The 9,382-nt window shown below is 41.2% G+C and overlaps 2 protein-coding genes across 2 annotated transcripts; both read right to left on the bottom strand.

Annotated features, from left to right (window-relative positions):
- Window positions 1-928: 928 nt before the first annotated feature.
- On the bottom strand, window positions 929-4,261 carry LOC130503779 (uncharacterized). Its single transcript, XM_056998344.1, has 2 exons — window positions 4,178-4,261; window positions 929-2,710 (listed from the first exon to the last, which is right to left on the bottom strand). The coding sequence occupies exons 1-2, from the start codon at window positions 4,259-4,261 to the stop codon at window positions 929-931; spliced, it is 1,866 nt and encodes a 621-aa protein (XP_056854324.1).
- A 792-nt stretch (window positions 4,262-5,053) lies between these two features.
- LOC130503780 (uncharacterized mitochondrial protein AtMg00860-like) lies at window positions 5,054-6,263 on the bottom strand. The gene is made up of 6 exons (XM_056998345.1): window positions 6,248-6,263; window positions 6,030-6,131; window positions 5,836-5,987; window positions 5,475-5,562; window positions 5,211-5,333; window positions 5,054-5,103 (listed from the first exon to the last, which is right to left on the bottom strand). Exons 1-6 carry the CDS (start codon window positions 6,261-6,263, stop codon window positions 5,054-5,056), a joined length of 531 nt encoding a protein of 176 aa, XP_056854325.1.
- Between the last annotated feature and the right edge of the window lie 3,119 nt (window positions 6,264-9,382).

Raw genomic sequence — 9,382 nt, 5'->3', positions numbered from 1 at the left:
CAGGCTATCTGGAATCATCTGGATAGAAGGTGGGATATTAATGAACTCCTAGGATGCTTCTCTGGATGGATATGGATAGATCCTTGCATAAACGAGTCAAGAACTCAAGCTTATCAAGGTGGTGGATCGAATGGTGACACAAGAGGCTGCGGAAAGGCTCCTTGATACTCCTAGGCTTAGATCGGATATGACACACCTTTCTAAAGCCCTTGGGCGTTGGATATTACACACCAACAGACTGGATACTACACACCAGACACTCTCTTAAGGACAGCCTGATGACCTATATGCTCTTCTAGACTCTGGCTGTTAACTAGGATATCATCAAAGTAAACCACAACAAACAATCCTATAAAGGACCTAAGAACATGGTTCATTAATCTCATGAAAGTACTAGGAGCATTGGTTAATCCAAAGGACATAACTAACCACTCGTACAACCCATGCTTAGTTTTAAAAGCAGTTTTCCATTCATCTCCCTCTTTCATCCTAATTTGGTGATATCCACTCTTAAGATCTATCTTAGAAAAGATGCTAGAACCATGCAATTCATCAAGCATATCATCCAATCTAGGAATAGGGTGGCGATACTTCACTGTTATGTTGTTGATTGCTCTACAATCAACACACATGCGCCAGCTTCCATCTTTCTTAGGCACCAGGAGCACTGGAACAGCACAAGGACTCATGCTCTCACGGATGTGGCCTTTCTCCATCAGTTCCTCAACCTGCCTTTGTAGCTCCTTGGTCTCAACCGGGTTAGTTCTGTAGGCTGGTCTATTGGGAAGAGTAGAACCTGGTACAAAGTCTATCTGATGCTCAATCCCTTATATAAGTGGTAAACCAGTGGGACTCTCTTCTGGAAACACATCTTGATAATCCTGTAAAAGAGCTGACATCTCACTCGGATACACCGGTGTGCAATCAGTTAACTAACAAGAGATTCTTTTAAAAGAAATAAAAGAACTGATTGATTAGAGTAAAGAGATCTTTTGATGTCACCAGTTTTGGCATAGAAGTTGTGCTGCTTGCTCTGTTCTGGTTTAAGATCTATTTCTTTCTTTTTCTGAAGCTGTAGCTGATCTTGATGCACTTCTTTAGGAGTCAGAGGTACCAGGGTAGTCTTCTTGCCGTTGAACTCAAAGGTATGCTTGTTAGTAAAGCCATTGTGTGTAACTCGTCTATCAAACTGCCATGGTCTCCCAAGCAAGATATGACTGGCTTCCATTGGTATCACATCACATAGGATCTCATCTTCATATCTTACAATGGATAAAGGAATTGACACCTGTGTGGATACCTTCATTTCCCCTTCTTCATTGAGCCACTGTAGTCGGTATGGTCTAGGATGTTTTTGAGTCTTCAAGCTAAGCTTCTTTACCATTGTCTCACTAGCAACATTAACACAGCTTCCACCATCAATTATCAGACTACAAACTTTTCCTTGCACCGTACAACGAGTGTAGAACAGGTTTTCTCTTTGCTCTAGCTCCTCGGTTTTGTTTTGCAAGCTGAGAGTCCTTCTTGCAACCAAAAGCCTACTGTGAACTGGTTTCTCTTCATACTCTGCTTCTGAAGATTCTTGCTCAGTCTCTGGTCTTTCATCTTCAGATTCATACTCGCCATTCTCTAAGAGAACCATAACTCTCTTGTTGGTACACTCATTAGCATAGTGCCCACGCCCTTGACACTTAAAGCACTTCACATCTCTTGCACGCGAGCTGGTAGCCTCTGTTTTACCTTTATCCTTGCTGTAGATGCTACTAGGCTTAGACTCTTCCTTTGGCTGTGGCTTGACCTCTTTCTGATAGCTTGGTTTGTCTTCCTTAGAAGTCTGGTATCTACTGGAACTATAGCTGCCACGCGCATGACTTCTTCTCTTAACTTGTTGCTCTACCAAGATAGCTTTGTGTAGCATCTCTTCTATCTCCAAGTAGTGCTGCATCTCTACTCTGTCTTGTATCTCACGGTTGAGCCCACCAAGAAACCGTGCCATGGTAGCTTCACTATCTTCAGAGACCTTAGCTCTCAACATAAGCAACTCCATCTCTTGATAGTATTCCTCCACAGACTTGGAACCTTGGGTAAGAAGCCTCAGCTTTTGGTGAAGATCACGGTGATAGTGGCTGGGAACAAACCTTCTACGCATCAAAGACTTCATCTCAGCCCATGTCTCAATAGGAAACTCCCCATTGCACCTCTTGTTTGTAACCAACTGATCCCACCAACTCAATGCATAGTCATTGAACTCAGTAGCAGCAACTTGAACCTTTTTAATCTCAGAGTAGTGTTGACAATTGAAGACAAGCTCTATCTTCTTTTCCCACTCAAGATACGCATCCGGATCAGCCTTGCCATGGAAAGGAGGGATCTTAAGCTTTAATCCTGATAGCTCATTGCGCCTATGCCTTCTGCCCTCATGATCATGTCGCGATCTCCTACTGATGTGTCTTGATCCAGAGCTATGGCTACTTCTCTCATAGAAGTTATCAGTCTCTTCTGATCCAGCATGCTCACGACGACCATGCCTATTGCTCCTTGGCTCACGTCTCTGCTCAGCATTCTGGTCTTGTCTATCAGATAGCCTTTGATCGAGTTTATCCTCCAACAACTTCTCCATGGCTGAAAGGATATCTTTGGTTATTGCTTCTTGTAATAGCTTGTTTCTTCTCATAAGAGTTGCCTCATCATCCTCGGATCCCATTGCTTCCTGATTCACAAAGATTTGAACAAGTAGTTCAAAGAAATCAAAACACAAAGGATTCAAATAAGGAAACAAGAAAATTTTAAAACAAGGCGGCAAAGGATACTTGATCAATACGCAACGATTTGAATTCCTTTTCAGATTCGAAATACAACAACACAGATCAAATTCTAACAGATGACGAAATGAGATGAAACATATAAGGATCTATTACTTCTAACAACAGATCGAGACTCACAAACACAATAGAACTTTCGGATTTTGAAACTTGAAACGAGATCGATGAGAAGTTGAAAAGTTCTTAATGAAAACTTGATTGAAACTCTTAGATCTATCATGGTGATTACAAAAACAATAGATCTATCAGTTATAATGATGAAAAGAAGCAGATCTAGTGAACAACAACTCAAAAACACAGATCTATTAATGATATGAATGGTGATGAACAGATCGGATGAGAATGATAAGAGAAATCGAAACTCCCCTTCCAGAGTGCTCTGATACCACTTAATGAACTCCTAGGATGCTTCTCTGGATGGATATGGATAGATCCTTGCATAAACGAGTCAAGGACTCAAGCTTATCAAGGTGGTGGATCGAATGGTGACACAAGAGGCTGCGGAAAGGCTCCTTGATACTCCTAGGCTTAGATCGGATATGACACACCTTTCTAAAGCCCTTGGGCGTTGGATATTACACACCAACAGACTGGATTTCACACCAGACACTCTCTTAACTCGCAAAAGCAAAGGGAGAAGAAAACACAAAGGTTTTGATTAAAAGAAGACTTGATAGATTACTAGGGTTGCGGCACACACATATATATAGTGAGAGACTTGGAACAGGCTCCAATCAACTCAAACTAAAAGGAACACGCTCCTTTAGTCAATGTAGAATTAAAGACACAACATAGATAGAGTTTTCAAAATAAAAGACATAAATACTTAGAGAAATAAAACATAACATAAGGTTCTTCATGTGGTTGGTCCGAGAGCATCATCTAGGAGTTTTGAGCAGCAAGACTATGGCCTCGTTAAAAACCTATCTTTGCAAAACCCATTGGGACAAAAACAAAGATAAGGAAAAAGAGCACACATAGCTTGCTAGCCTAGACAACACTCAGCTTGATGGTGAGATAGCTTGGATGGTAACAAGTGTATCTTGAAGTATCAAGCTTCCTTCAAGACTTTCTTCATGCATCAAACACTTCTTGATTAATCTTCCAATAGCTTCCTTGAGTATCTTAGCTTTGGATCGAGTTATGGGGCCATTGGAAATGACTAAGGCATCATCTTCTTTGGTTGCACCATCTTTAGGCTTCCCATCTTCTTTAGCTAGTTGGAACTCTTCGTCTTGATCAGCATGCTGGTCCATGATCATATCATCCCCTCCCTCTTGAAAAGGATTTGTCCTCAAATCGAACTCATCTGCAATAAAAGGGATTAAGTCAGAAACATTAAAGCTATTGCTTACATCATACTTCCCTTTGAGATCAAGCTTGTAGGCATTGTTGCTGATCTTCTTTATGATCTCAAACGGTCCATCAATCCTCGGCATTAGCTTGGACTTCCTCTCCTTTAGAAATCTCTCCTTCCTTAGGTGAACCCAAACCTGATCACCTACTTCAAAGATCATCTCACGCCTTCCTTTGTTGGCATGCTTAACATACTGCTTGGTCTTCTCTTCAATATTAAGCCTAGCTTGCTCGTGGAGTTGTTTCACCATCTCTGCCTTCCTTTTGCCATCAAAACTGATCCTTTCACACTCAGGTAAAGGTATTAGATCCAAAGGAGAGGTGGGATTAAACCCATAAACAATTTCAAAAGGGGAAAACTTAGAAGCAGAATGCACAGCATGGTTATATGCAAATTCACAATGTGGCAAATGATCTTCCAAGACTTCAGATTCTTTTTAATGAATGCACGCAAGAGAGTACCTAGAGTTCTATTAACTACTTCAGTTTGTCCATCAGTTTGCGGATGACAAGTAGTAGAGAACAACAGTTTAGTACCTAGTTTAGACCATAGAGTTTTCCAAAAATAACTAAGAAACTTAGCATCTCTATCAGAAACAATAGTCCTAAGCATGCCATGAATGCACACAATCTCTTTAAAGAACAGGTTAGCAACATGCAATGCATCATCAGTTTTGTGACATGCTATGAAATGAGCCATTTTTGAGAATCTATCAACAACAACAAAGATAGAATCCTTTCCAGTTCTAGTTCTAGGCAATCCCACAATGAAATCCATAGATATGTCATTCCAAGGATGATAAGGAATAGGGAGAGGAGTATACAAACCATGTGACTGAACCTTAGACTTAGCTTGTTTACAAGTTGCACACCTCTCACAAATTCTTTCCACATCTCTTTTCATCCGAGGCCAAAAGAAGTGATCCTACAAGGTTTTAAGAGTCTTTGTAACACCAAAGTGACCCATAAGGCTTCCTCCATGAGATTCCCTGACAAATAACTCTCTCAAAGAACAGTTAGGCACACACAAACGATTATCATAGAAAAGAAATCCTTCATGCCTAAAGTAATGCCCAGTAGCAACCTTTTCACAAGAGTTATAAGCATCTTTAAAATCAGAATCAGTCTCATACATACCTTTAATCTGCTCAAAACCTAATAGTTTAACATCAAGAGTGTTTAAGAGAGCATACCTTCTTGATAGTGCATCAGCAACTATATTCTCCTTACCTTGTTTGTATTTGATCACATAAGGGAAGGTTTCAATGAATTCTACCCATCTGGCGTGCCTCTTACTGAGCTTGTTTTGGCCTTTAAGGTACTTGAGAGACTCAGGATCAATGTGGATTACGAACTCCTTGGGCCATAAATAATGCTGCCAAGTCTGCAAGGCCCTCACCAAAGCATAGAGTTCCTTATCATAAGTTGCATAGTTGAGAGTGGCTCCTCCAAGCTTCTCACTGAAGTATGCAATAGGTCTTTTCTCCTGCATAAGAACAGCACCAATATCAATTCCTGAGGCATCACATTCAATCTCAAAAGTTTTATTAAAATCAGGAAGTATAAGAAGAGGGGCATTAGTAAGCTTCTCTTTAAGGCATTGGAATGCAGCTTCTTGTGCTTCTCCCCATTTGAATCCTACGTCTTTCTTGATAACCTCAGTCAAGGGAGCGGCTATAGTACTGAAATCCCTCACAAATCGCCTATAGAAGCCAGCAAGTCCATGGAAACTCCTTACTTCACTCACTGTCTTAGGGATGGGCCATTCTCTTATAGCTTTCACCTTCTCTGGATCCACTTTCACTCCATCTGCACTCACAATAAAGCCTAGGAAGACCAAGTTATCCGTACAGAAAGTGCATTTCCTAAGGTTAGCAAAAAGCTTCTCTTTTCTCAAAACATCAAGGACAGCCTTAAGATGACCTATATGCTCTTCTAGACTCTGGCTGTAAACTAGGATATCATCAAAGTAAACCACAACAAACAATCCTATAAAGGACCTAAGAAAATGGTTCATTAATCTCATGAAAGTACTAGGAGCATTGGTTAATCCAAAGGACATAACTAACCACTCGTACAACCCATGCTTAATTTTAAAAGCAGTTTTCCATTCATCTCCCTCTTTCATCCTAATTTGGTGATATCCACTCTTAAGATCTATCTTAGAAAAGATGCTAGAACCATACAATTCATCAAGCATATCATCCAATCTAGGAATAGGGTGGCGATACTTCACTGTTATGTTGTTGATTGCTCTACAATCAACACACATGCGCCAACTTCCATCTTTCTTAGTGTTGAGATGAAGCAATAAACTGTAGTAAGTGAAGGTGATTACAGTAGAGAGGCAAGGTGTGAAGAGATTTGAATTAATCAAGAAGAGAGGTTACCTTGAGAGCAAGGTAGTCCGTACAAACCTAAGAGTGGAGTGCAAGCAAAGAAACCAATGGGGCGAGTTTATGTGATGAGGAAACACACAAGTAAACTCGCCAAGACAGCTAGGAACACAGCCAGAGATGCATCATGTGAAGAGCTAAGGAAATGGAGCACAATGTGACCGTTAGGTCCTGTCACTTTCAAGTTCAGTCTGCTGTGGTCCTGCCTGCTGTGCCTGCCCCCAACAGTTGGACTCTTCCTAATTAGTTTAATCACATTCTGAGAACTATTAAATTTAATAGCTCAGCAAGATATTTGTATTGCCTATATATGTAATCACCTCACCAAGATAATAAACTAAGAAATCATTTTCTCTCTTTGTCTCTCTCTCTCTCTCTCTCTCTCTCTCTCTCAATTTCGTTTTTACCTCTCTCTCTCTTGTTCATCAGTGTTCTTCATTTCTCCAGACACTTATCTCTCTTTGATTCCATAATCTATCAATTCTCACATGGTATCAGAGCCACAAGCTCTTTGAAACCTCATTTACTTCCGCAAATTCTCTGTGTTTTTCTCTATTTTTGGCAAAGTTCATCCTGTTCTTGGGATGTTCTTCAATCTCATTTCCAGAATTTGCCAAAATAAGCAAAGTTCATCCAAAACTCTGTTCTTGATGGAAAAATCAGAGATTCTTATTCCAGTAACCCTTGAGGGTTCTAATTACTTGATATGGTCAAGAGTGGCCAGATTCACCTTGGGAAGTCATGGACTTTGGGACAGCCACATCATGAAGGCTGGAACTTCAAAGAGGATGACTCAAGAAGGCAGTAAGGCTACACGCATGAGCATGGACAACAAGTGGGTTCAAGAAGACCAGCAAGCACTTGGAATCATATACAACTCTCTGTCCCAGCAATCTTGAAGGCACACTCTCACATTAAAACTGCCAGGAATCTATGGGAGACTCTCCAAGTTGGATATGGAAGTTTATGGGAAAGTCTTCAAGTTGTTTATGAGCAGGACAGGTTTCTTAGCTTACTGCTGCACCTGGATTCAACCTACAAAAATCTGATAAACTATTTCCTTAGAGAAGGGAAGATACCAGATTTAGAAGAAGCTGAGTTCTTTAGAAGTCAACCAGAATGGATATGAGCTCAAGGAGTTTGAGCATCCAGTGACTCAAGGAAGAACCATGTACTCAGCACTCAGTGGTGACTCCACTAAAGAAGAATGGTGGAGAAGTGAAACTGGCGCAACCAACCCTGATGGTCCAGCAACCAGGAGAGACTTTGATCTCTTTATCAAAGCTGCCCAATCCCTTATCTCATCCAAGAAGGCTGGTATATCATTCTCCTGACTCTAAACCCATTATTATAGATTCAGGAGCTAGTCATCACATGATTAGTGATAGGAACTTGATTAGTGATATCCAGCCTGCTACTGGAAATGTTCTGATAGCTAATGGTGATAAGGTGAAGATAGAAGGGATAGGGAACCTTAGGTTGTTTGATAGGGAATCAACTGCCTTATATATGCCTAAGTTTACATCTAACCTGTTATCTGTGAGGAGAGCTACTGTTGATCTGAGTTGTCAGGTTGGTCTTCAGACCAGATGAGGTTGAGTTTCAAGATTTAAAGACAGGGCAGGTTATTGGAAGAGGTCACAGCCATCAGGAGCTGTATCATCTCCAAAAGACTCAACTAGCTGAATCTTCCTCATGTTGTTTTGGTCAGTACATCTGCTGGGGTTGAAAGCACTATATGGCATGCTAGATTGGGGCATCCGCACACTAGAGCACTCAATCTGATGCTTCCTGGAGTGGTGTTTAAAAATGATGAGTGTGGAAGCATGCATCTTGGGGAAGCATTGCAAAGACAGTTTCCCAAGGTCCAACACGATTTATGAGAGTGTTTTGACCTGGTTCACTCTGATGTGTGGACTGCACCTTGTATGTCCAGAGAGAATCACAAGTACTTTGTTACCTTTCATTGATGAGAAGTCCAAGTACACTTGGGTAACACTGATCCAGTCTAAGGACAGAGTCTTGGAAGCTTTCAAGAATTATCATTCTCATGTCACCAACCACTTCAGTGCTAAGGTGAAGATTCTCAGGTCAGATAATGGTGGAGAGTACACAAGTGGAGCTTTCAAGCAATTTTTATCTCAACAAGGGTTATTCATCAGACCAGCTGTCCTTATACTCCTCAGCAAAAATGGAGTTGCTGAGGGAAGAACAGGCATCTTATGGGAGGTGGCCAGATCAATGATGTTCCACATGAGTGTTCCAAAGCGGTTCTGGAGTGATGCTGTGGTTTCTGCTTGTCACCTGATCAACAGAACCCCAACTAGAGTTCTCAATGATATCTCTCCTTATGAAGTTCTCACAGAGCAAGCATCCTCTGGATCACATGCGGGTGTTTGGATGTATCTGTTTTGTATTGGTACCAGGAGGGCAGAGGAACAGCTTGATGCAAGAAGCACAAAGGCGTGTTCATTTGGGTATTCTCCTCACCAGAAAGGCTACAAGTGTTATGTACAGAGACCAGGAGGGTTTAATCTCACGAGATGTCAGTTCATGGAGTCTAGGAGTTTACTATGATGGGAAGAATTGGGAAGATTTGGGAGGATCTATCCCAACCTACTTCAGATAGAGCTGATAGTCTCAGAAGAGTAATGGAGGTCTTGGGCATCAGTGTACCTATTGAGAGGATACCTGAAGTACAAGAAAACAGTACCAGTGCAACCAGGATTGGGAAGTGATAATGAGAACACAGAGATCACACTCACCTTGATCTGAGGGGGACAATCAAGCTAAACAACATCAAGAGGA

Source organism: Raphanus sativus, unplaced genomic scaffold, assembly GCF_000801105.2.
Source record: "Raphanus sativus cultivar WK10039 unplaced genomic scaffold, ASM80110v3 Scaffold1125, whole genome shotgun sequence".
In the NCBI taxonomy this organism is placed as follows: domain Eukaryota; kingdom Viridiplantae; phylum Streptophyta; class Magnoliopsida; order Brassicales; family Brassicaceae; genus Raphanus; species Raphanus sativus.
The sequence above is the reverse complement of the archived record's forward strand: the minus strand, read 5'-3'. Positions and strand labels throughout refer to the sequence as shown.